General features: G+C 40.5%; 1 protein-coding gene across 1 annotated transcript; it reads right to left on the reverse strand.

The window, feature by feature from the left end:
• Positions 1-20310: 20310 nt before the first annotated feature.
• slc30a1a (solute carrier family 30 member 1a) lies at positions 20311-25748 on the reverse strand. Its single transcript, XM_083934250.1, has 2 exons — positions 24892-25748; positions 20311-22804 (listed from the first exon to the last, which is right to left on the reverse strand). The coding sequence occupies exons 1-2, from the start codon at positions 25463-25465 to the stop codon at positions 21918-21920; spliced, it is 1461 nt and encodes a 486-aa protein (XP_083790376.1). The 5' UTR covers positions 25466-25748; the 3' UTR covers positions 20311-21917.
• Between the last annotated feature and the right edge of the window lie 1573 nt (positions 25749-27321).

The following is a 27321-nucleotide window of genomic DNA, read 5'->3' on the forward strand; positions in this document are numbered from 1 at the left end:
AAGCATCTCAAAGTAAGTAATTAAATGGTATCCAATTGGTGTTTTACATGAATATATATTAATGCAACACCAAGCTACAGCTCTGTTGAACACATCAGGAATAAAAGATGAGGTCGGGGACGAATTGAGTTTCCAGCAGCTTACAAAAACACAAGGGAGGTATTAAAAAAAAAAATACAGTATAAGATTAACAATAAACTCTTAGCTAAATATATATAGAAAGCAAAACAATAAACAGTGAGCAATAAGCTCTTAGTTAAATATATATAAAGTAGAGATATGAATACAGGTCAAATAAAATTCACAGAAAATGAAAACAGATAAGTTAAGTGTAGAGAAAGCGTATAAGATAAAATATGTATGACTGTATATTGCAGAAATGAGCAGTGAGATTAAATTGTTGCATTTAAGTGGTGGATTAAGTTATTGCACCCACAAAAAAAATAAGATAAGTGTCCAGGTATGTATGAGTAGATTATTAATTGCAGTATAAATGGTTGTTGGCTAATGTCAGACACGGTGTTATACCGTTTAAAACGTTACAAAGTTTACACAGCTCTTTTACTGATGTTTGTGATCGATGTACCACCTTAATAAAACATTAGGGTAGCAGATGATTTTTAATTTGAATAACAGCGAGAACACAACTGAGATATGCAACAATGCCTCTGGTGAAGCAGAGGTCTAGTTTTCACCAGATGAAATAAATACAGCCGCAAATCAGAGCGACAACTGAAAAGGTCACTTTCTAGTGTAGACTACGACGAGAATAATGTCATAATAGTATGAAAAAGAAGATTGCAATATTCATAGTAGAATTGCTTGATTCAAAGTATTTTTTTAATCATCACCTGTGTTTTCCTTTACATGGATAAACCATGAATGAGTGCATAGCAACTCCTTAATATATAATTATATTGATATAAAAATAGACTCACTTCTATTTGTTACATACTGTGATAATAATGCCATGTATTATTAAGCAGTTAAAAAAGGTAAAAAATGATAAATGAAGCGTAGGTGAACAAAATAAAACCGAGATACAAGGATATAATAATGAACAATCCATTAAAATGTATATAAATGTACTGAAACCACTGTAAATACTGTAAATTATATTGGATGCTGTTTTGTAATCGCCTGCTGTTTGTGTGACTCTTCAAATGCTGCATTTAAAAGCACTTATAGGCCATAAAGAGTCTGTTTTATTGCATTTTTCTGTAAATAACAAACCGAACGCCCACTGAATAATGGCCAATGCAACAGACTCCAAAGTAATCCACCGCTGGTGAACACACACACACACACACACACACACACACACACACACACACACACACACACACACTATGGCCCTGTTACCACACATATGGACAGCACTGGGCTCTTGTTACTGTATGTGTCAGGTCACACAGGTGTCTCTCCACCATTCACAGCAAGTCTGTCCTCCCAGACAAACATCAGAACACCGCCGCCGCTCTCTCTGTGAGGTGAACACAGGGTTGATGGAGGGAATCACTTTAGAGGATTAACACTGTTATCTGTTGGGATTACAGGGAGCGCTTACCTTCCCATCTGTCACCTTCAACAAGAGGCACACACACTGCCTTTACATGCCAGAGGCTTCACCATTTTTTCCGATTAAACCCATGACTCTATGGCCCTGAACAGGAGCAGCGTCATCGTCTGGATTGTAGTCTTTGTGAGAGTATTTGAACTCTTCATGTACTTCTTGTAAACGCTGCCTGAACTACAGAGTGGGATGAGGAAATGGGGTGTAATAAAGGGTAAACCTTTCCTCCATCCTCCTAAGACCGCCCTGAAATACAAAAAGCTGTCCCAAAATGATGTGGACCCTCCAGAATTTAAAGCCCCTGAACCCCCACACAGATGATTAGACGTGTTCTCTGAACTGTGTGGATGTGTATACTGTGATTGATTGACATCTTCCAGAGTCTCCTGTCAGCTTTGTTTCATCTGCTAATACAGGACAAAGTACACCTTTATCATTCTTAGTGGTAGATTGGACGTTTATGACCATAAATCCCCATCAAATTCTCATCAAAGCCCCGCCCACCTTCAACCCAAGCGGAGGTCTGATCAGTCAGAAGAACTGAAAACACCTGTATGGATGTTCAGGGGCTTTAATATGTTTGTTTTTCTCATTAGTTAAAATCATTCAAAGTGACTCATCATTAACCTTTTCATTTGAATTACTTCCAAACAGTATAAAACCAGCCACATAACAAAACATGATGTGGTTTGTTGTTCACACCAGTATTAGTGGTTCTGTTCTTGTGACTGTCCCCTTGAGTCACACTGACTCACTGTCTATATAGGACATGTCCTGGTCACCTCTTGGAGATTAGGAGGTTTCTATATCAGCTTCCAGTATAAAGGGAACTAACAGTGCAGTTATCACATATAATATCCCCCTGATAATAACGGATTCACTAACAAAGACAAAGGGAGTTTAACCACTTTATTTTAAGTAGGAGTTTTAAAGTGTTTGACTCATGAGAAGGAGGGAGATGGCAAATGTCACAAATATCTGTCAAGAAAGGAGGTAGAAGTAGGAAGATGGGATTCAGAAATATTTCAAAGAGAGAATCACGCTCAATCTTTGTGTCATTTATATCGATTTAACATCAAATTGGTTTCCCTTACTTCAAAATGAACTTTAAAGGAACAGTGGCATCTTGGGAAACACGCTTATTTCTCGCTGAGAGTAAATTAAAGTGCCCACTACACGATTTTAGTCCAGATTTTCCTGCTCGCCAAAAGCTCTTGGAGCTCGCTGACAAAAGCCTCAGATCGGAGGCAGACCGGGGTTGATGCGGCCCACGTCGCTCGGAGTTCAAGTGCAATGTATGAACTTTTCAAAGAGGTGAGATGAGCAGCTCTCTGGTGCCTCACAGACGCACTACAGATATCTAGCAGAATAAATATTGAGTTGTCGGAGACTCCAAGAGCCAATGAGAGTGCGAGACACGGGCTGACGGGAGGAGAAGCCGCTGCTTCCGGCTGATACCAATGCACAGGACACCCTTGTGATGGAAATTACAGTTGACATGTTTTGAGCTTTAAAACACAGGACAAACACCTTCTTTCTCTCCTCGTGATGCAGTTTCTTTATCTGGACATGCAGCATGTTTAGCTCTGGAAACACATACAGAGACTTTGTACATCTCTACATCAGCATGATTCAAACTATATCTTGTGATAGCAATGACTGCTCCTTTGTTGTCCTATTCTGTGATATGAATGTGACTAATGTTACGGCCTTACCTTGTACGTCACCCAGCTGAACACTGACTTATGTTTTCATGTTCTGTATTCCAAGTGAACTGCCCTCAGCTCTGGGTCTGTCTCCCTACCAGCCTGTGGTGTGGACCGGAGACGGGCTTTTTTCTGCAGAAAAATACTTTGAAATTAAACCACGGAGAAAAGCCAAACTTGTTTGGTATCTAATCTTTATTGGAGGACTTCTTCCATAACACCCTTGAACATTGGTTTCAAATACACCGGGTTTACAACCGTAAACCCACCAGATATCAGAGTCATTGCTCCAGTTTGGAGACACACACATCAGGGATTCCTCCTGCTGAGACATAGCTGGTAACTCATTGTCGTGACACAGGACAGCAAGTTTGAACAGTGCAGCAAACTGACCCCTTTGAAATTCTTGTAGTGGGAACTTGGCATGAGATGAGAAGATGGATACCGCTCTGGTGTCTGTCTGGTTCAGAAAAACACACTAATTGAAGTAAACCTGTGCTGAATTGGATTTTTGTCATTTCACAGTAAATCGTTTACATTTTTAAGATAAAGCAGACACCAAATACTGCTCTCTGTCTCTATCTGGTGGTAAAAAGAAATTGCCACTGCCCCAGCTTTTATTTTGAAAGAAGAACTGTATGAACAGGTGACACGTTCAGGTTTTTCAAAAGATTTGATTGATTGATTTCCATTCTGTTCTTTTAATTCCTCTATTTAACTTAACACTGTAGTGTCTCTATTTGTAATTTTAATAATAGCATATTTTACCAATCTAATTTTATTATATTTTAATTGGTTTATTGACATGTTATCATGTTTTTAAATGTTTTTTCAAATGCTTTTCTTCTCTTTATGTAAAGCTTGTTGAATTGATTCTGTATTTTTAGGGTACTGTACGAATAAACTTGCCTTCCCTTGCTAAGTATCTGTATTAAATGCTTATATAAAGACAAAGAATATAAAAAACTCAACATCTATTTCTGCCCAGGCCTCAATTTTAGGATTTTCATTTAGATTGGGAAACCCCTCTGGCATGTTTAATGGAGTCCCACTCAAACACACCACCAGAGGGTAGATTCTCACCATTGTAGCTCCATACAAGCGTCATTATTTGTTTATCTGGGCTGTAACAGCTCAGTTTGTTGTGATAATAGAAATCCCAGGTGGTGTTGTGTACAGTTTTGGGTGGAGGAAAAAAGGAAGCTCCTGTATGTGTGAACTCTTTAGCTTTTTGTACTTCACATTCTTGAAATTTGATTAAACAAACAACATGCCACCGCACCTCCTGAACAAATATTAATCCATGTAAGAGACCACATTCCTTACTGGGCTACCATAACAACGAGGAACAGAAGAAAAGGGGGCTTCGGGAGAATATCTGCCAGAGAAAAGTGGTCTTGTGGAGTAAATTAGGAATACATTTCAACACACATGAACTTTTAGTGCTTGTTGTGCAGCACATTGAAGAACAAACAGGCCATTTTGGTTCCTCCAGGAGTGAATGTGAGCTTTGTTTGATTGTTAGGCTGGTTAATATAGACACACACACATATGCACACAGACACACACACACCTGTCATGCGTTGTGCGCACCACACGGAAGTGACTGAGCAACAGTCACATGATGAGTCGAGCACAAACATACTGACGTTAAAGGTTTACCCCCTTAAACAGCGAGTGTGGAAGAGGTTCTCTGTCGTTTTAGGATTTCTTTTTTTTTTTTTTTAGCTCTCAGAGATCACAGTTTTATTTTGTTTTTGTTCTCCTTCCTTGTTGCTCTCACAACTGTGTGATAATCTGACCTCTGAACTCATAAGAGGATCTGAAGATGTCATTTCACATATATTTGTGTGAAGATTTTATCAATCTAATTTTTAAAGAACATTAAAAAGGTATAATATGCGATGTGATTTCCACACTAAATACTCTAAAAGAAGAATAGTTATATATTAAATTGCAGATTTCTGTCATTTTAATCAAGGGAATCGTATCTTACACATGGTCGCTTTTCAATGTCAACACATATCCTCTTTGCGTTGTGGTTGTCTGCTAGAAGCTGTCATAAATATACTTTGTATCCAAGTCGCATATTTACAGCACACTGTTTAGATCATGTTTGTTTTTATTTAGCAGAAGAACGATTTGAGTCATGAGACGCCTGGACCTTAGATTATCAGAGAAACGAGCTGAGCAACAGGTTTTAATCACAGGGTCTGATTGATTTGTGGGGGAGACGTCTGCGGGTAATTTGATAAAAAAAAAAAAAAAAAAAAAACTGAGGAATCCAAACCGGGAGAAGCTGACTAAGAATTTTCTCCAGGCTCAAGCTCGATTATGTAATCTCAAAGCCATGAAATGACAGACATGTTCTTTCTGACTGGAACTGAAAACCCCCTCGCTGCCCTCTGCTGTGACTAAAAGGAAGGAAGTTCAGGGCAGATCACATGAGTGCAGTGAAAAAAAAAAAATAGAAGAAGCTGGATTTGCTGACATCCCCCTTTTTCATTGGCCTTTGTCCAGAGTCCCATTTTACTAGAAAAGCCTCCGTGGACTGCGTATTGAATCTGTACTGGGAGCTGAATGCTCTCACAGCTGGTATTGGTCTGAGCTGAGAAAAATGAAGCTCAATAACACCTCATTATGACCTGAATGTTTTACTTTTACAGGTCATTCATTAATGACTATGAGCTGGTTTCTTCCCAAAGATCCCTGCATAGAATAGTTTTGGAAAATACGCTTTCACAACATGGGTGACATTGTTTATAACATGCTAGTTGGTTGTCTTAAGAGTTGAAAATAGCACAATATCTGTTAGATGTAGGTGCAATTACCTTGAACAACGGACTTTGACACCTTTGTTCATGTTTTAGGCTCTTCCATATTATTAAGTGTCAAGTTGGATGTAAAATCTGAGCTTCACAGTTGTAATATTAATAACTTGGATGTCAGTGTGAACTTTACTTACGAGTCAAAAACTTCAATATAAAAAAATAGCGTCTAATTTTTAACACTTTTAAAGCTTTGCACGTGTCATTAAACATCCTGCTCTCATTCCCAACTATTCAGTTTTAAAAGTTTGGTCAAAATTTTAAAACAAACGACATATGTAAATTTAAAAAAAGTCAACAATTACTCTAGGTTTCACAAAAAAACATGGGTGTCCTGGGTGAAAGTCCCATGTTTGTTTCATCCATCCATCCCACCAACCCAACCTCATGCCTACTTTGACTTTCTCGTTTTTTGTACTCCTTCACAATATAAGTCAGTAGTGGCATTAAATGACACGCGAATAACAAAAAAATGTGCTGTGATAACACGCACAATTACTTAAGAAAGTGACTTAATCGTATGCCTTTTGGTGAGACCAGGCTGGACATGGCATGTTTCACTTTATTGTTAAAAGTTAAAAGATCAGAAGCACTCTGTGTTAAATATGAAGCTAGAGCTGCGAAGCAGTTAGCTTAGCTTAGCTTAGCATAACAACGGGAAACAGCTAGCTCTCCAAACTAGTTTGTAATTACGCGATTTTTTCTGTGCAGCGTCTCGTTTTGCCAAGACAAAGCACTTTTTTAAAAACCACAAATTTGACGTCACGTCTCTGCTTGTGTACAATTAAACAAAAGGAGATTTAAAATGTTAATGAGCTTCAGAGGTAGTGGTAAGTGGATTCTATTATCTTTATTATCTATTAGCTTTTACCTAATTGCAAGTCTTTAAAATAGATCTTCTTGTCTAACTCTCGACAAGAAAATGAATCTGAATGAAGGTGCTTCAAACCATTAAACCTATGGATTGCAGAGAACAGCAGTAAATGTAACATTGACATATCATCACCTTAAAGTTGATAGATTGTGTCCTCCTGACAAATGACTCCTTTTTTTAGTTCTGTTTTGGTCTCTGAGCTGAGCAGAACTGCAGTCTGGTGATGCTTCAAGTTTGTTTTTCACTGACACACATTACACAGTTATTAAAGTCTTAATCAGAGCAGCTTGAGGCAACAACATCTTCAAAAAACAACAACACATGAACAAGAATAATGACATACTTTGTAAAAAGATGTTATATAAAATGTATCCTAGTTTCTCCTGCTCACCGGGCTGAGTGCAACATGCAAGTTTGGCACAGACACCCCAAGGCCTGATTCTCTGCCGGTTGCATGACCATATTGCAGGGCCAGATGGCTGGAAATGTGATTAAATGAATGAATAAATTCCTCTTTGCAAACTGGAGTTCACTCTCTGTGCAGAACGTTATCTCTTAAACATTGCCCAATTATTGGCTAACTGATTTTGTGTGTATTCGAAGTGTGTGTCTTAGACGACACTGCAGATATTCTCAGCTTGACTCATCTGCAGAGTGAGAGAGTCGACGTTTGCTGCACAAACTATATGTTGATGTATGTGTGTACTTTCCCTCTGATGGACTCTGTGCCTTACACCCAGTGCATGCTGGGACAGCAGCTGCACACATCAGAGGAGTGGGTCCAAACAGTGCAGCAGTTTACTGAAGCAAGGATTATTTTCTTGTTGCTGAAAAGCTCCTGGCCTCGAGCGCACCACGCTGTGCAAACACCTCCTCAACATTATTTGTTTTTTTCATTCTACTGTAGATAAATATGCACCAAGACACACTGCTCCTTAAACCTCTTTGACAATATGAACTGCGTAGCAAAAGATTCACCAGTTGGAAACCAGTAACATGTTTTTCTTAGCTCTACGGTGCATTCAGACTTCTTCACAAGAACATATATAGGATCACCAAATATATTACAATAATTACATATATATGTTCTATATGGGGCGGCACGGTGTGGTGGTTAGCACTGTCGCCTCACAGCAAGAGGGTTCCTGGTTTGAATCCTGTCTGGGGCCCTTCGGTGTGGAGTTTGCATGTTCTCCCTGTGTGTGCGTGGGTTCTCTTTGGGTTCTCGGGCTTCCTCCCACAGTCCAAAGACATGCACGTGTTAGGTTCATTGATGACTCTAGGTGTGAGTGTGAATGGTTGTCTGTCTCTGTTTGTCTCTATGTGCCATGTGATAGACTGGCGTCCTGTCCAGGATGTACCCCGCCTCATGCCCAATGTCAGCTGGGAACGGCTCCAGCCCCCCCTGCGAGCAGTTGAAGATGAATGAATGTTCTATATGTCATAGCGACCTGTCCAATATTGGTTGAGACAACTAAAAACTAGAAATGTCAATCTGCTGGTGGAGCTGGAGGAAAGGTCAGAAGATCATCAAAGTCAGTAGGTTTTATTCGCTTGACATCACAAATGTCTGTGTTAAATGTCATGGCAATACATTTCATTGAGATATTTCTCTCTGGACCAAAGTGTTGGATGGAGGTTATGTGCAACAGCAGTATTTGTTTGTTTCCAAAGATAAATGTGAAGCATGAAAATGTGTGATCTGGAGGAGGACATCAGAGGAGAGGAAGAGCTGCTAACACATTGCGTAACAGCCAGAATTAACTGCATCACATACGAGAAAATGCATCACAGCAGGTTAGTCACTGAAGAACACTGTGCAAGATTTTGTAACATTATAAAATCATGATGAATCACTTGTTTTATCCACTGCTTACTCGTTTTGCGCTTCAATGTATTGACTGAGCTGAATGCCAACCATAGAGTGTATAAAAATTGTCGTAGCAAACCCGTCAGGATCCGTTCTCTCAACTTGATCCAATTGTACTCGCCTACAGGAGTCGCCATCAGTGTTGTCATGGAGATATGACCTAAACATACAGACTAGAATGTTTCTTTTGTAACAGGCCTTAAGTAGGTTTAATTATGTTTGACATGGGGTCAATGAGAAAGCTCGTTGTGATGGGGGTAAATGGTAAATGGACTTGTACTTATGTAGCGCCGTTCTAGTCCCCTGACTACTCAGGCCGCTTTCACACTACTTGTCACATTCACCCATTCACACAGACATTCACACTTGTTGCAGTGGACATCTACATACCATCTAATCATATCTAACCATTCACACCACATTCACACACCCACAGGGAGCAATTCGGGGTTCAGTATCTTGCCCAAGGACCCTTCGACATGTGGACTGGAGGAGCCAGAGAACGAACCGCCGATCTCACGAATGGAGGACGACCCGCTCTACCTCTGATCCACAGCCACAGCTGCCCCTCCAGGATACTGTGACATCACAGGTGGGTGTGGTTACAGGTAGCTGTGACCTTTTTAACCAGAGAGGTCAACAAAGCACTGTTTTTCAGACTGATTTTATGTTACTGTTTAATATATTACTATCCATTAATTTATCAATTATTAAACCTCTTAAAATCCCATTTAAAATAATTAAATTACAGAATATTTAATGGGGGAGATAATTGAATTTTATGGTTAAACATTAAGGGATTTTTTTTCATAGTCTGTTACAGAGCTGCATGGCTAAAAAGAGAAACAAAATGAGAAAATTCAGATTATTTACATACAACATTACTTTCATCTTGGGACTGAATAATCTCAAGGAAAGAATGAGAAAGAACGGTGCACAATCTGTTGTTGAGTTTCATGATCATTATTCATGAACCTCGACCCCTATGTGTCCATGATTCTTCTGTGCATACTTTTGAATGCAGGACTTTAATTTAAAATCTGATAACAAACAATCAAATGATGTTATTTATTACATCCTTGAACTAATCTTCATGGCAATACATTTCACTGAGATACTTCTCTCTGGACCAAAGTTGTGGATGGAGGTTATGTGCAACAGCAGTGTTTGTTTGTTTCCAAAGATAAATGTGAAGCATGAAAACATGTGATCTGTAGGAGGACATCAGAGGAGAGGAAGAGCTGCTAACAATAATAATATTAAGTACAGCAAGTGAACATGCGATTGAATGGGAGCTGTCATTAGAAGTGAACCTTTTCTACTTTTACCTGTACTTTTTATGCAGCATTACTTTTGACAACTGTGCCTATGAAGTCGGGTAGAACCTGTGCAATTATAATGATCAGCTGCTCCAAGAGCAGTGGGAAACTTCAACTTTGGAAATAAAATGAATGCGAACTACACAAACCTTTACCTCATGAAGAGTGCCTGTAATGACTGATCTCCATCACTGATTAACTCAGCTACCTGACGTTTACATTGTGATCAGGTTGCCCTTGTTAGAGCAACTTATGATATATTTTACAATTACACTACATTGAGTTAATTTACTCTGTGCGACCATGGCACCCTTGATAGAAGTATCTCACATGAGCTAGCTAAGCAGTGTTAGCTTAGCGGACATAACTTTTTCACTGATTTAATCTAGGCTGCCGCATGCTATTCATTGTGAGATGAGTGTTCACCATAACTGTGCATGCTGTTGGGAACAAAGTCCCCTCTGTTAATATTCTTGATCCACTTCTGGCGAACATCTTGGTCATCTGCCCGCCCAGGGAATCGATGTAGAGCGTACAGCCTCAGACAGGGGCGCTCTTCATGAGGTAAAGGTTTGTGTAGTTCATTCAGTTTGTTTCCAAAGTTGAATTTTCCCACGGCTGTTGGAGCAGCCGAGATTTGCACAGGTTCTTCCCGACTCCTTAGACATCGTTGTCAAAAGTAATGCTGCATAAAAAAGTACAGGTAAAAGTAGAAAAGGTAGCACGCCAACACAGTAATGGCAGCACCGCTAGATGGCGAAACACACAAACGGCTACACTTGGTAAACTGACAAAAGAAATGAGCCGAACAAAGACAAAAAAACGATCAGCAAGAATCCTGTCAATCAAACAGAAGTACCCAACAATGCTGATAATATTTAACTCCCCTCTGTCTTCATGTCCTCCTCACACTCTGAGTGCTGGAGTTGCTGATAACAGCTGTTTCAAAGATGAGACTTATCTTTACTGTATGCAGATTGCATAACCATCGTCGAGGAGAGAGTGAGTTGGTGTTGATCTTCTCTTCTTGCTTCCTGAAGCGCTCTCGGGTCGAACCCACTCATCTACATGATCAAAGTCTGAGAGGGTGGCGAGTGACGGTGCAGTACGGCCAATGAGTGAAACATTAACCCAAAGTCTTTTCCCACCCGACACCTTCATTCATTCACAGCCCTGAGGAAACTCAACGTTTGATTTGTCATCTGTGTTTTTATCAAACAGAGAGGAAACAAAAAGTCCCTTCACACGCATCCTCCCCCCAGCACGACTGCAGTGTGTTTTTGTGGGTGAAAGAAAGGATCCAACACCATCATCAGAGGTGGGTATTTAATGAAGAAAGCCTCGTTCTCTTACCTGAGATGAATGTTTCTATTTTGGGTAACTTTCTATTTTTAATCCGCTACATAAAGATCTTGATTTTTCCGGGTGCCACACTACATTTATAATTCATGTTACCTTCTTTGGCATTCATAGTTCACATTGAGCACGGCATGGGATCATAAAGTAATTGATGTTATCAGGCGAAGGGTTGTAGCCAGGATTTTGGGATTATTGAGGTCATGGAGTCCCCCCCTCAACGTAAGATGGCAAAATATGCTCACCACAGACATCTACCTACGAAAAGTAATGCACTGAAATTAGAATCCAAGTATTAAATATTTTAGAAATTCCATCAGGAGCATGAGAAGGAGATCAGGTGACGTTGAATAAGACGCCAAAATACCTGAGGGAGGTGGGTCGGGGTGATGGATGGGTCCCTGATTACAGGACTTTCACCTGCTGGACTGGTGTCCATGTCCTGGAAGTATTTAGCCAAACTACAACCTTTTTTCTAATCTTAACCAAGACGTTTGAGTGCCTAAACTTAACTGTCACAGTCGGTCACTATCGTACAAATCCTATGATATTGTACGAAAAGTAATGCCCAAAAATTCCTGTGTATTCCACGTTTTTATTTAGTGGATATTCCACTTTTTTTGTGTCCCGGTAGCACTAAACCCATAACCACAGCCTTTTTTCTAATCCTATCCAAGTCGTTCTGATGCCCAACCCTAACCATTCTCTTTTGGCACATTAAGGTTTTTTTGTTTTCTACGATTTCCTATGAACCCATTGATGAGAATAAGATAATTTCCTTCAAATTTCATTAGATATCATAGGATTTTTTTGCGTATGTTTTTTGTAAGATATTATACCAACCCGTTGATGAGAATACGTTGCCTATCAGCGCCTCTAATGCTCACTTATTAATAGAGAAGTCTCTGCTGGTTGTCTGGGTCTTAACCGCCACAAAATCCTAAATAATTATCATTTTTACAGTTTTTGTACTGACTTAACAAATAAGATTGAATATGTTTATAAATGAGCTTTATAGATTCTGATAGATAAAGTTTTTAAGCCTTTTAGATTTCTCTATCCTCCTTAATGCTGGGAGTTTCAATGTTACGCCGTGGTGTTGCTATTGTAGTTAGGCTACAAACATTAGAGAAGATTAGAGAACTTCGATGATGATCATCATCATCATCATCACCAGAGAGCTGGTTAACATTCCTGCCCTCCTAATCTGTCTCAGAGGCCCCCAGGTCGCCATGTGGTCAGATTAAAGGTCTCTATGAGGAGTGTGGGAGAGGACGAGCCCGTAGCAAAGGGAAATTCTCGTTTTTTCACTCTATGAGCCAAAACTGTGTGTGTGTGTGTGTGTTTAGGGTGGGGGGGCATCACTGGTTATAAGAAACATTCTCAGAAACGGGGAGTTTAGTGTGGTATGCCAATATTTACTAAAAGTACTGGGAAAGCCATTGTTTTTCTGTTTTGTTTATCACTTTTTAGTAATTTTCTGGTAATGTCATTGTTCTTATTTTTTTCCAACACTTTTTTAATTCATTTTCTAGAAATGTTACTGTTTTTGTTAAACACTTTTTTATTAATTTTCTGGGAATGTTTTGTTTTTATTTTTATACTTTTTTTTATTTTCTGGGAATGTTTTGTTTTTATTTTTTAAACACTTTTTAAATTCACTTTCTGACAACGCCATTGTTTTTGCGGTGTCTTTTTTTAATTCATCAACCAAAGTTTAATTACAATCACAATTCATCCAGAGGGGGTCATGAATGTTTGTTACAAATTTAATGGCAATCCGTGCAAACGTCATTGAGACATATCACCTAAAGCCACAAATGTGGTGCTCTATGGAAAGTCAGGGGGGTCATCGAAGTCAGGATTCATCCTCTGGGGAAAAATCAATGTCTGTACAAAAAAAAGGCAATCCATTTAATATTTGAGATGTTTCAGTCTGGACCAACCATTACAGCACTGTCTTCCATAGAGCCAAAATGCTCGCATTGCTATGAAAGAGTAAGAAAACCAATAAAAAGGAACAGTGTGGTACAGTTTCAGTGAGTGTGGAGTAATAAAAACGGTCTAAATTGAATAAAGAAAATAAAAGTGCTGTAGAGAAAGTGCAGAACAAAGGAAGTGAAACCAGCTTTAAGCTTTACTCGTATTGAAATCCATGGAAGTACTCTGAGTCATCAGTTCATCTTTACAGCCTACACACTGTGTGACGCACACAAAACCAGGCTGCTTAACAGCATCTGCTCCATACGAAATGGTTTTAGGTCAAAGTTCTGCTTTCCGTGTTTCAGTTCAGTATTTGTTTTATTGAAAGAAAACCTGAAATGGACCAGCCAGCATTTGTTTAGACCACCGAGCTCACTGTCACGTGTGATTCTGACTGTCTGGCAAAATATAACACATTCCAGCAGGTGCTTTACTGGTGTCGCTGTTGTTTTAAGTGGCAATTAGACGATACCAGGTCCTCAGGAGAATAGATATCTTGTTTGTGAGAGTGACTTGACCTCAGTGAGATCCCAGCCTGTTGGCTGTAAATTGGACTCTTTCTCTCTTTAAGCTCAGAGGGCACTGACTGCAGCTAAAAACATTCACTCTCAGGTTCATTCCCTTTGTGTGTCTGACATCAGCCCTTGTTTTATACCTTGTGTAGCACATTATATTTATTATCATTTACAGTACAGTAACACAATGTGTGATACTGTATGATACTGTGTGATCAAAAGACTAGACCTATATTATATATCTATTAGTTGTGTACTACATTTATTATAATGTTCAAACCAATCCAAAATCTGGAATTTTTATTTAAGGTTACAGTCTGCTAAACTTGGTCACCTGTCAGTGGCGCCCTATGCATCAGTGCTGTGGTTGCCAGAAGCTGTCATAAATTAACTTTTTATCCATGTTAAGCCACTTTTTTTTTTTTTTTAACAATTTTGAGATTTTGGTCATCTTAGACAATATTTTTTCAGTCAGAGTAACAAACTGAGAAAACGTTTGTTACTCTGACTGAAAACGACTCAACACGCAGCCTGGACGTCCTTTGTTTGCCAAACAGCATCGTAGAAACATCTATTTAACATGAAACTTGCTTTATTCAGTGTTTTAAATCCCCAGGTCCATTTGTTTAAGAGAGGAAGAGACTTCTGCAGATAATTCAGTTCACAATAAAAAATAAATCCTGAACAATGAACACTGAAGGAATCCTAGGCAATGGTGGGGAAGACAAAAACTCCCATGATCACTGCTACATCACCAAACTGCGACTGTGGATAAGTGGCAGAGTGGATCATCCTCCACTCGAGAGATTGGCGGTTCGGTCCCCACCTCCACATGTCGAAGTGTCCTTGGGCAAGACACTGAACCCCGAATTGCTCCCCGTGCTGCGCATGGGTGTGTAAATGTGGTGTGAATGGTTAGATCAGATTAGATGGTATGTATATGTCCATTGCCATCAGTGTGAATGTCTGTGTGAATGGGTGAATGTGACAAACACTGTTAAAGCGCCTTGAGTAGTCAGAAGATTACAAAGGCGCTATATAAGTACAAGTCCATTTACCAAACTGTGTCAGAAAATTCCATATTTTACGTTTAAGACGTAGGACAAATATCCCAACCCATACAGCAACATTTCTTTCTTCAGGTTATCTAAAAAAAGAAATATAAATAAATAAATCACTAACTTTCACAGTAGACGTGGACATTACACAATGATAGCAAATGTTGGTGCGGGGCCTTCAGAAGTTGCCAATAGCTGATATTTGTCATGCCTGTATGGTAAAGAAGCTGCAACCAGCAGCAGATTAGCTTTGCTTATAAATACTGAAAACGCCACCATTCCTCTGTTCAAAGGTAACAAAACTCAGAAAAAAAAACTTTCAGAAAAACGGATGCTTAGTTTGGTGACTCCAATACATTGGTGGGCGTAACAGATGAGAGTCACAACACACTGGGGCTAAGCTTCACGTGTCATCAGGACGCCTCTTTGTGGGGTTTTGTGTGGACAAACGCTGTGTTGGCAAAGGTGAATCTATTTAGCAGAGTGACCTCTCACCCTCAAGTCCAGTGTTCACCCCCAGCCTCATGTCCAGCTCACCCTGTTTGGAAATCCCAGGGACAAAGGCAGAGAGACAGATGGCTTGATGCGACAACACACACACACACACACACACACACACACACACACACACACACACACACACACACACACACACACACACAGTCAGTTATGTTGCCTTTTACTGTTACTGTGGGTCCCTGCCTGTCCAATTGCCCGTAGACAAATCTGACAGGATACTTTTTTTTTGTTAAGTTTTGTTAAAATAGAAGAATCATTTTATGCTGATTCTGTTTCTTGCAGAGACTTAAATGAGAAGATAGATTTCATGTCCGTATTAAAATAGAAAGTTTATCACGGCACAAAGACTTGAAACAGCTAGGCTTGCTCTGTAACAAAAGGTAACACAATCTCCTTTCTGGCACCGCTAAAGCTTACTTATTCACGCTTTATATGATGTTTGCTTAATCAAATGTAAAAACGGGATTTCGCTGTTTGGCAGTGGGGTATTTCCTGACTGGGACCATGGATGTATAAAGTGAACTGGATACAGCGTTGGACACGGTGCCACATTCATCGGTATGAAAACTGAAAAGTTCAACTGCCACATCTAAAAATACCCGGATGATGATTATCACCACTGCGTCTGCACTGTTGGGCCCACAGAGCAGGCGCACTAGACTACTTCCTAGCCGACTACTTCCTGTTTAGAGCTCCAGCTAACTTCAATGGAGATGAATAGGGCAGCAGTAGCTCAGTCCATAGGTGAGTTGGCTGGGAACCGTAGGGTTGCTGGTTCAAGTCACTGTGTGGACCATGTATGGAGTGTGGACTGGTGACAGGAGAGGTGCCAGTTCATCTCCTGGGCACTGCTGAGGTGCTGTAGAGCAAGGCACTGAACCCCCAACTGCTCGGGGCGCTGGTCACTGGCAGCCCCCTCGCTCTAACATCTCTCCTTAATTGCATGTATAGGTCCTGTGCGTGTGTGTGTGTGTTTCGGGCCTGTGTATGTAACATGATTAATAATAAGAGTGAAAAAAATGTAATTTCCCCGTTGTGGGATGAATAAAGTAATTTATACTAAATTATTTAACTTCAGATGCCCCAACATTAGACGATTGGTTGAAAATAGTTCGTGAAATTTACATTATGGAGAGACTATCTAAAAATGCAATCCCAGAAATTGAAGGGATTGTGGTAAAAATGGGTCGGGTACATTAGCTCAGGGAGACCAGACTGGCTTTAATTAAATGGAAGTGAATTACTGAAGAAGCTGTTGTGAGAAGAACTTCATGAATGAATGAATCACTATGACATGCTTTGTTCAGATGTTCATAGTTTGTTTTAAGTCAAATAAAAGGGAGAGTAATAGAGAGAAGGAAGGCTTCATTGAGTCGTGGCTTAACGCATTTGTCGGTTTGGTGCTTGTATTTTCTACGTACTCATTCATCATATCATCGTATTTCATCATATCTGCATATGTAGAAATGTATGTACAGAAGTGTCTTTTGAAAAAGAAAAAGAAATAAATGATTGAACTTACTTTTGTCCAGTGTTATTGGAGAAAAAGCGAAAGGGGTTGTGACGCTCAACAAATGTATTTTTGGACCAAATGAACCATGTGAACAACAGAAGTAATAATTTCACAGAAAGAGAAAGAGAATAAGGATATTTCCCTTTTTGCTTTAAGGATTCTGGAAATTAGCCGTGTATTGGTGGGTAATTTATCATTCAGAAAATCAGATTCTTTGGTCTGTGACTTGAATGTAGTGATACAACCCTGTCTCTGTAAAGATCGTGTTTTTTGTTGATTTTACTGCAAGGTAACATTGCTGATTTTTTTTCTATAATACATTGATGTAGGCCTGTGCATGCCCTCCTCCCTGCTTGGGGAGGTGCCGACCGCCATCTACTGAGGTATCTGTAGGTATAAAACGTAACGATGGGTGGCATTGTGGTTCCTTCAAGACAAATTAGAAACATAGAAACATAATTTCTCAGAGACAGGGTCAATACTATGTGAGAGGCACAAACTGGGGACAGCAGCGGATGCATACAGATCCACTTTACTGTCTAAATTTAACAAAGAGCACAGAAAGAGAGCAGCCCCATGCATGAACTGCTTTCCGTCCACATGAAACGAGACAGAGTGAAGAGGGAGCGGCCCAGCAGCAGTGAGGAATGCTGGGTAGAGCCCCGTGTTTGTGGCCTTTGGAATGCCCCTGGGCCTCTTATGTAAGTCCCGTTGGCCCGGTGGCGGCTGCTCCGTCAGCCACATATTCAACCGCACATTCAACCGCACCAAACTCCCACTGAACCTCAGACACACACATTCGGAGACCGCAGAGAAGAGTCGCTGTAATTATGGACTTTTGTCACTGCAGCATCATGCTCCCCAACGGACTCACACTTGTCTCCATAGATAAGCTGAGGTTTTGTAGCTGGACAGGAGACAAAGGCCACAAACAGCCTTGGTCGTACATATCAGCATGTGTGTAGCTTTACGTTAAATCATCTGCTTGTTCATGGGGTTTTCAGTGACGATTTAATCTTCCATCGCAGGTTTGGGAGGCAGGCTGTGTTAAAACTTGTCTTTTTTCTTTGTCGCTCCGAGTTTCAGTGGCTGGATTAAACATTCAAATGAATTCTATTTTGATAACTAGTTACACTAATTCTCTTATTGATATTGTATTAACTTTCTTAACCTCAATCTTTGTGCTGTGTTAAACATTTTTCACCTGAAGGTAACTGTAAGTTAAGTACTCCACTACATTGCACAGTATTATTATCTGTATTGTTCGTACATAGCCAATTATTTTGCTTCAAAACCATCTTCTTAATGCATGGGGGGGGGGGGTCTCGATAACATGACATTACACCAAAATAAATCACATTCACGCATCACACTTGATGAATCAGGTTAGGAAGATCATCGTAGTAGCAATATTTCAACTGGATTTCAGTGCAAATTAACTGTTTCACAAATGTTCTAAAATCAAAAATGTTCTTAAAGGTCCTATTATATTATAAAAAGTAAGATAGATTGCCATGTGTTTTTCTTATTATGGAGCCAGTGTTATATAAACAATGTGAAAGTATCAAAACGTTCAATCCAAGGTTAAATACACACAGTCCGTATTTAGAAACTGTGTTTTCAAACAAGCCGTCGGGACTTCCTGTCGGTTGTGATGTGTCTACTGTACTTGATAAAGGTAGAACGTGTCGCCACACTGCTGTTACAGTCATTCCCCAGCTGCAATGTCGGTGCAGAGACACAGGGAGCGGAGATGCAGAAGATTCAGAAACACTGACCAATCAGAGCGGACTGGACTTTTGCAGGCGGGGTCTTAGAGAGATAGGAGCTAAAACATTGTTTCAGACTGAAGGTGAGTACAGGTTTATTCAGACTGTATCAGATCAAATATATCATTATCAAATAATTACTTTTTAAAGAGAGCATGTAATGTTCCACAAGAATCACAAAGTACAAGTTATGAACCTGAAAATGAGCACACTGAACTTTTAATTATACTTTCTTATTACAAGTTACAGGCGCTCATTTTGTAAAATTCTTTTTTTAAACTTAAAACAGGTGAAATACTCTCCCTGCACTGCAACATAAGGTTTTTAGACACATGTATTGAGAGAAATGTTTCTTTGAAAAGGCCTTTATAAGGTCGAGGTTTTTTTTTGTAATTAAACAGCACTTTAGAGGTGATATACTACTACCACACAAATTCTGCCCACAAATGAATGCATCTGTGATGTCTATAACCCTATGAAAGGGGGCATTTGGCACAACAAGCACTTTTCCAATCATTCTTGTGTTCCCTCACTAATGTTTCTAATGAAGGACTTTGTCATTTGACATTGATGTGTTACTATTTTTACTGAAATAAAGGATCTGAAAAACAACCTTCACAGTATGTTGGTGTATCCTCAGATGTGTGCTCACAAGACTTGTTTCACACAGCAATATACGCTGCCTGCAGCAAAGCAAACATGCATCTTTATGTCAGCTGGAATATTACAGGAAACATGTAGGCTTTGGGAGTGTTTTACGCCGACCTGTGCAAAGCCCCTGCTAATTAAATCCAAATCTCCTCTTTAATCTCCTTTATACTTCTTTGGTTAAAGTGGATTTAATAGGAAAAATACACCGACAGATCAATGTTTGGATTGGCATCGTTAGAAACTGGTGCTTAAAGTCAGTCAAGACTTTAAACACAAGCTAAACATGAATTACAAGCTGCAGTTTCAGTTTCTCACTATTGGCTCCCTGTCACTTTCAGGGATTCATTTAAATATGTTTTTCTTGATAATCAGACACAAGGCATCACATGCTCAGGCACCTCTGGGTTTAAAGGAACTGGGCCCCAATAATAATAATTAACAGCGCATTGATAATTGTTTACAGTATTAATTCAGTGTAATAATGACTACCAACAATGTGGCCTTTGTAGTCATTTTGCACCCTTTGTCGTCTTTTCGTGTCACTTTGCGTTTGTTTTTTTGCGATTGGCTCTTTATATAACATATAAAATAATTTATTTTGAGTGAGAAGGTTAGAGAACGTAAAAATAAGGCAAATGACAAGTTTGGGTTCATCAACTGTACCATTTTTTTTATTTCACAATGACACATTGAACAGGTACTGTAGATATATAGTATATCAAAAACACATCAATTGACATGTCATATCTAAAATTAAAAAACACTTTTCAGTTTGCACATAGAGCTCAAGTCTTAAAAGACACGGAATAAAAGTGACCGAACATTACAAATGAAGGAACGCATTAAAATACATTTCCCAGCACATATTTCTATATTGCATACACGTTTAGTCAGGAGTGGAAATCTGAAACATATCGGTGGGTTTAAATGATATCTGTAGTGATGAGGGAAAATTCATCAGTTTCAAAGGCCACCATATGGACTTCAATTCAGCAAAAACAACCTGCTCAGCTGCCCAAAGCAGAGGACAGAAAAGCTCTACGATGAGTCATTCCCTACAGTTACGAGTAATGTTGGGGGATACCAGCAGGTACTGGTAAGCAGCAACCGGAGCTCTTAGTGGAGCTCTTGAAAGTCGAACACCAGGTCTCAGTTTGGTCATGCAAACATACAACGTCCTGGAAAATATAAAACCTCCCACTGCATGGATTGTGACATGGTGTCGAACACATTCATGAGGATTTTAATTGAAAATCAACAGCCATCATCAGAAAGCTTTCCAGTTCAGATTCATACAGAGTAGAAGTGTTCCGTTAATGGCATACAGTGCTCATTTCTTCACAACAGACCCAACGCTCTGGCTTGCGAGGCATCAAATTTATGAATGAGTGTTTAACTAGGTGACGGTGCCAATGCAAGAGGTTCAGTTTCACCGTGTTTTCTTTACTTAGTGCTATACCCACAGACGGTTTTTGCATTTAAAAGGCAAGGTGAGAGAGGTGTTGATACAGCTTCTGTATCCAACTAATGACTGCGAGTAAAACCGAGTCAAGGCCAGAGAAAAGTCTTGAGAAATAAAATCATTATAAAATGTCACATTTGAAAAACTGACTACAGCATAGATGGTCTGTCCAAAAATTCAAGACAGAGAAATTGCAAAAATGTTTCTATCATCCAAACTAAATATTACAAACAGCATCTACAGAGAGAAATAGACACTTTCTAATAACTTGAAATACTTAAATTATTATGTGATACAATACCATTTGGGGCCACAGGGTAAGAAAATAGATCCGCTCAAAGCCTACGCAAAAAAAAAAAAGGTAGACTCTTTGCCAACAGGTCCAAAGGCTAAACATAACACAGTGATGTGTGCTCCGACTTGCATGTGATGTGTGTGTCCTTCTGGAGGAGAGGGCGTCTCTCAGATCCCTTCAGTCCTGCAGTGAGAAGCTTTGGCACAGAAACACCATGGGACGAGATGACACATCACAACACGGTGCTAATGAGGGACACTCATGCAGGCCTCGCTCCAGTCCTGGAGGAGATAAGGTCAGTGAACCCCAACATGCATCGCCACCAGTCTGCCAGGGCAACAAGAGAGGGGCCGAGTGGCGGAGGAGAGGCTGGGAGGGAGGGGATGAAAATAGGTATGCAGAGAGAGGGTAAGATGAAAAGAAATGGCTCAAATGCATGAATACAGAGGGTTTGGGGGATTTTTCAGCCATAATGAGGCAATGACAGAGAATAAAAGCTAATGGAAATGATTTCTTGGACCACGACAGAGCCAGAGGTCAAAAAGATAACAGTGTCCATGACAATGATTATTTCAGCCTGGTGTGGTTTTCCAGCTTCTCCTCTGTTTCTCTCTATCCCTTCCATCTCAGAGAGACGACTCCACCTCTCTAGTAATGGTAATCTCGGCCTCTGACTGAGGGAGCACCTGAATGCCTGCGGCCTGCTCTGGGGTCTCACTGATCACCTCCAGCGCTGTAGCTGCGGCAGGCTTTTTATCTGAGCCTGTGTTCTGTTTGTCCCCAGAGCCGCAGCAGAGCTTGGGAGCACACTGAGTCCGACAGGAGAGCTCACAGAGGGAGTCTCGAGACTCCGAGCTGAACGTGACAAACTCAGGCTGGATGGTGGTGGCGTGGATGCCCTCGTTGTGGAAGAAGTCCTTGATACGCTTGGCCACCTCCATGTAAGATGTGGGATCGTGGCACTTGATGTGTGCCGTGGCAATGATGCGACTGCCGGCCAGCTGCCAGATGTGCAATTCATGGATGGCCAGGACGCCGTCCAGACCTAGCAGCCGCTCGTTGAGCCGGTGTATGTTGATCTGCTTAGGCACGGTCTGCAGCAAGATGAGGGCCGACTCTTTGAGCAGCGGGTAGGTAGTATACAGCAGGATGCCCACCATGATGATGCAGAGTGTGGGATCCAGGTACAGAACCCAGCAGGGGCCAGCAAATTTCGTGGACAGCATAGTGGGACCTTCCAGCAGGTCGACCAGCGTGTGATTGACATGCTGGTGGTCCGTGGTGTGACTGTTGACACACGTGTTCACACAGCTCTCGCCTTCTATGCAGGGCTGCCACACAAATGTAAATATTATAGCATTGACCACCACAATGACAGAGCCAAGGGCGTCACCCAACACATGCAGGAAGACTCCACGCATGTTGAGCGAGCCTGCGTCGTGGTCATGGTCCATCTCTTCATAGTGGGTGTTGCCGTTCATTTGCACCTCTGTGCTGTCTTTACAGCTAATTTCTGAAGATAAAAACAAAGGTTAGTTTAGTATCCAGGAACATGAAGTGAACTTTTAATAATCAACTGGACTCTGACAAAAATGGAAATATATTACTTTGAGAAATCACAGAAATTAACAACAGTAATCTCCTTACGGTGCAAAAACAAAGCTGTGACATATTATCCAGGAGACTCCAAGAAGATGCTATCAGTGGCAGCCAATTGCTTAATTGCACAGTTACATCATTTGGGGTCAAAGCACAAGTCCATTTGAAACATGAAACAAAGAACGATAGCAGGTGATACATTTGCTGGTTTTGAAGAGGATGACTCGGGGTAATATACTAAGACATTCAGTCCATTAAGTTGGCATAAGAATGAGTTTTTCCTTGCTAACAATGCTCTAGCATTCACTGTGGAAGACAATGACTGACTGTGCTATAACTGCACTGGGCTACAAACAAGAAAAACAACAGCCATGCTGGAATATATTAGAGATGCACCGATCCAGTTTTTCACGATCCAATTCGATACATGGGCTGAGCGTATTGGCCGATACTCGATACCGAGCCGATAATACTGTTGAATGAATGAACCTTTTGAAATAAACATTTAGCCTTGTTAAAAAGGTAACAAATTAACACATATATAAATGTACTTAAGATTATTTATTAACAAATACCAAAGTGTACATTAGCAGCAATAATAAATAAGTAACACTTCCATGTAAAGTGCACTGCAAACAGATATTTTAAAATGTAATATTAAACCTTAACTGGTGTTGCAAACATAGAATTGAAGTGACTAGATTGCTGTAACTTTATTGCAGTGTATGAGTTTAATAAAAAAGAGATAACTGGATCGCAATGCTGGATCGGCCTCATAAATCGGAAATCTGATCAAGCTAATTAGTCAATATCAGAGCCGATATCCGATCCGGGTATCGGTTCGGTGCATCTCTCGATTATATAAATGAAAACTCCCAGCCCGTGGGATCCTAAAGTCACATCAAGCAAATTAAAGTAGTAATTGCAGACAGCGTGGCAGCTACACAGCTCTAAGGGAATGGCACCTGAGCAATGGCTGCTCTCTTCCACCCTGGGACGCTGCTCGGTCATTCATCAACGGCTAATGGTTTGGCCGAGGCTGTCGACTCCACGGTTACACTGATGTATGACCAAGTAACAACCATCACTGCACAGAGAGGGTGGGGGTACAGGCTCTTATACACTTATTAAAACTGGCAGGGCCTCACAGTGTGTGTGTGTGTGTGTGTGTGTGTGTGTGTGTGTGTGTGTGTGTGTGTGTGTGTGTGTGTGTGTGTGTGTGTGTGTGTGTGTGTGTGTGTGTGTGTGTTTGTGTGTGTGTGTGTGTGTGTGTTTGTGGGGGGGGGGGGGTGATCTTCTGTATGGGTTTAACCCTTCAGTGAACAAGCAGTTGAGCTGGTGGTGTGTTGCTCTACAAGCACCTCTACAGCTCTACGTCAAACTCTTATCTGACAACAACCAATTGATAAAATGATGAGTTGTTTCTGTTTCTGTTTGTGGGTTCAGGTTATTGACACGGTGTACTGCACAATAATGCAGGAGAGCTCCAGGAATTTTAATGATGAGGCATTTTAACAGGTTTAAACTTGTCAAAAAAACAGGCTGAGTGTGACAGCAGCTTCTAGCTCTTTTTTTATAAGCCATCTGATAGTGGCCATTCTTACTAAGCCTGAAACCCGATGCTTTTGCCCATTGTGTTGTTTCCAAGGATAGAATTACCCACCAATAACTATGTGGTAACAAACATTACTTTCAATGCCACTACCATAGAAGGAACAGTAAGGATTAGTCACTCAGACAGGGAGTCCTCGGGGTGACTGAAGATATACAGTATGTGCTGTTGTGCAATTGGCACCGTTAACAATGGAGACAAAGTTTCCAGCAGAGCCAACATGCTGTCAGCTTTAATGGGGGACACAGAGAGGCTGGACTCACAGGGTTTGGGCACTTTGTACTGAAATACACTGTACGCTTTAACATTAAATTGCATCATTTAACACAGGGAAGACAGTGTTCTAAAACACAATGACTACAGTTTAGCAAAAATGCTCCAGTACTTACCATTTCTCTGTCTCACATCTCCCGGGCTGTTGTGGTTTCCCACCAGGTTATTGGTCTCCTCTCCTGAAGACCCGTTCCCAGAGTTCTGGCACTTGCCGGTTTTGCCCCTCTTGTTCTTGCCCCCATGAGAGTGACCTCCGTGGGAGTGTCCGTGACCTCCGCCGGCGTGCCCGTGGAACAAGCAGAGCCCGAGCAGGTTGATCAGGAGCCCCGCGGCACCGACTCCGGCGACCACCAGCGGACTCTCGATCTCCTGCGGCTCCGTGAAGCGCTCCACAGCCTCCAGGACGATGGTGAAGCACAGCGCCGTGAGGAAGACGGCGTTCACCAGGGCGCCCATCACCTCCGCCCGGATCCACCCGAAAGTGTTTTTGTTGGTGGCGTGGGTTTTCTCGGCAAATCGCACCGCGACCAGAGCCACCACCAGCGCGATGACGTCCGACAGCATGTGAAAGGAGTCCGACAGCATCGATAGAGACGAGGTGATGCGGCTGACCACCACCTCCACGATGAAGAACCCAAAAGTCAATGAGAGCATGCATAGCAGCCGGACACGGTTAGGCTCGCAAGCCATTTTCTCCTTCCTCGAGTCAAGTTTTATAACGTTAAATTACGTTTCAGTGTCTCTTCTCACGAGCTCACTGGCCCCTCGGTTTAACGCAGCTCCGAGCTAACGAGCTAGCTGGCTCAAGACAATACGATCGATGCTAACAGCGTCTTCATACATTTGCTGTTACCCAGCGACGGCAGCATCACTCGACAGCCACTGTTACAGTTAAAACCGTTAAACGGAGTCTAGTTACCGTACAAAGACACCGTGGCAGACACCAGCAATATTCCAGATACGTTTTGCCGACGAGCTCCGGTTTGCAGACGGCTGAAACTTTGCACCCGAGCCGGTAAACTTTCCACACGGAACACCACGGGCACCATATGGACACGCCCCCGGACGATTCCTATTGGTGGAGAGGGTAAACGATTTTAATATGATTGGTTAAATTTTGCAACTCTCGCAAAGTAGGCGGAGTACACGAGCTAGACAACAGCGGTTGCTACGCACGCTGCCCGAAACTGTAATATCGCGATGACTTCCCAACCTAATCTAAGATTTTTTTTTAAAGGAAAGGGGATTATATAGCCCACATTTCAATTCATTGTATTTGTATTTATTTTTTTTCTTGGTATAATTGTTTTATTTTTTTACTTATTGTTTATCGTCTAAGTAAGTACTCTATACAACGACAAAACGTATCCACAAACATGGACTTGTGCTTATACATATTTGATCACATTTGCACATCATCATCAATCTACCTCATTGCTCATTTGCACCTATTTAGCATGTATACATTTGTTGTCTTTGTTTTTGGTTCGTAACTTATTTATCTATTCATTTTTAATCACTCTTTTCTTTCTTTTTGTCGTTTCCCAGAATCTTAAATATTCTTGCATGTACTCGTGTTGTCTTCATTATATAATTGTAATGTTCACTGAAAGGGAAAATGACATATGGCCATATATATATATTTTAATGTTTGAAGCAGAACTGTTTGAGAGTAATCGTTTATGTAACATGATGTTTGTGAGAATATGCAATTTAAGTTGTGACTAAAAATAAAATCTATTGATAGTCAGCAGCCATGTATATAAATGTAGAAATACTGTCCCTTTACCCTATTCCCTTTTTTGAATTGATGAATTTCAAGTGTTTATCACTAAAAATGATTAAATCAAACACAAAGTTCTTAAGAATAGCTCATCTATCCCTATTTAACCGGCTGTCAATTATTGGTTTGACTGTGATTTAATTTTGTCTTTGGTCTGCCTTAATTACCACCATATATTTATTTTGTTGTTTAATATATATACTGTATATATAACAATTATACACAATTTTCAGTCTAATCTAATTGTTTTTGTCTCTTGTTAAGGACTGTTATTGTCAAAAACACCCATTTTTAATTATACCCTCTCATCAGCTATCAAACAAAAGACTTTCAGGTGAGAAAGGCTTGTTGAACAATAGCCTGAAAATACTGGCAGAAGTCTCGTAATGTAAATGTAGTGGCTGACTTTTCCTGGGAAACTGATGACCCCTTGTGGGACTCACTGTCTTGATGAAGAGCTTTAGATTGCATTTGTAGTATAATTGTATGGAAATTAAAAACAATCAATCAAATTGAATTGGTTTTACAAACTTTGTTCATATGCATATCACAATTATATATGTATATTTAATTAAATCACGTATAAATAAGTATTTTACTAATTTACTCTGCATACTGAGCAGCTTCAGATGCAGAAAATGTCCCTCAGGCTGAATAATGTTCTTATCGTATCTTGCGCATCTATACCATTACTACGTTATTTTTTTAATAAGGAAATGTAATGTGAAAACTCACATTTGCAATAAGTCATTCTGCATAGTTC

Source organism: Echiichthys vipera (assembly GCF_963691815.1).
Source record: "Echiichthys vipera genome assembly, chromosome: 19".
NCBI classification, from domain to species: Eukaryota; Metazoa; Chordata; class Actinopteri; order Perciformes; family Trachinidae; genus Echiichthys; species Echiichthys vipera.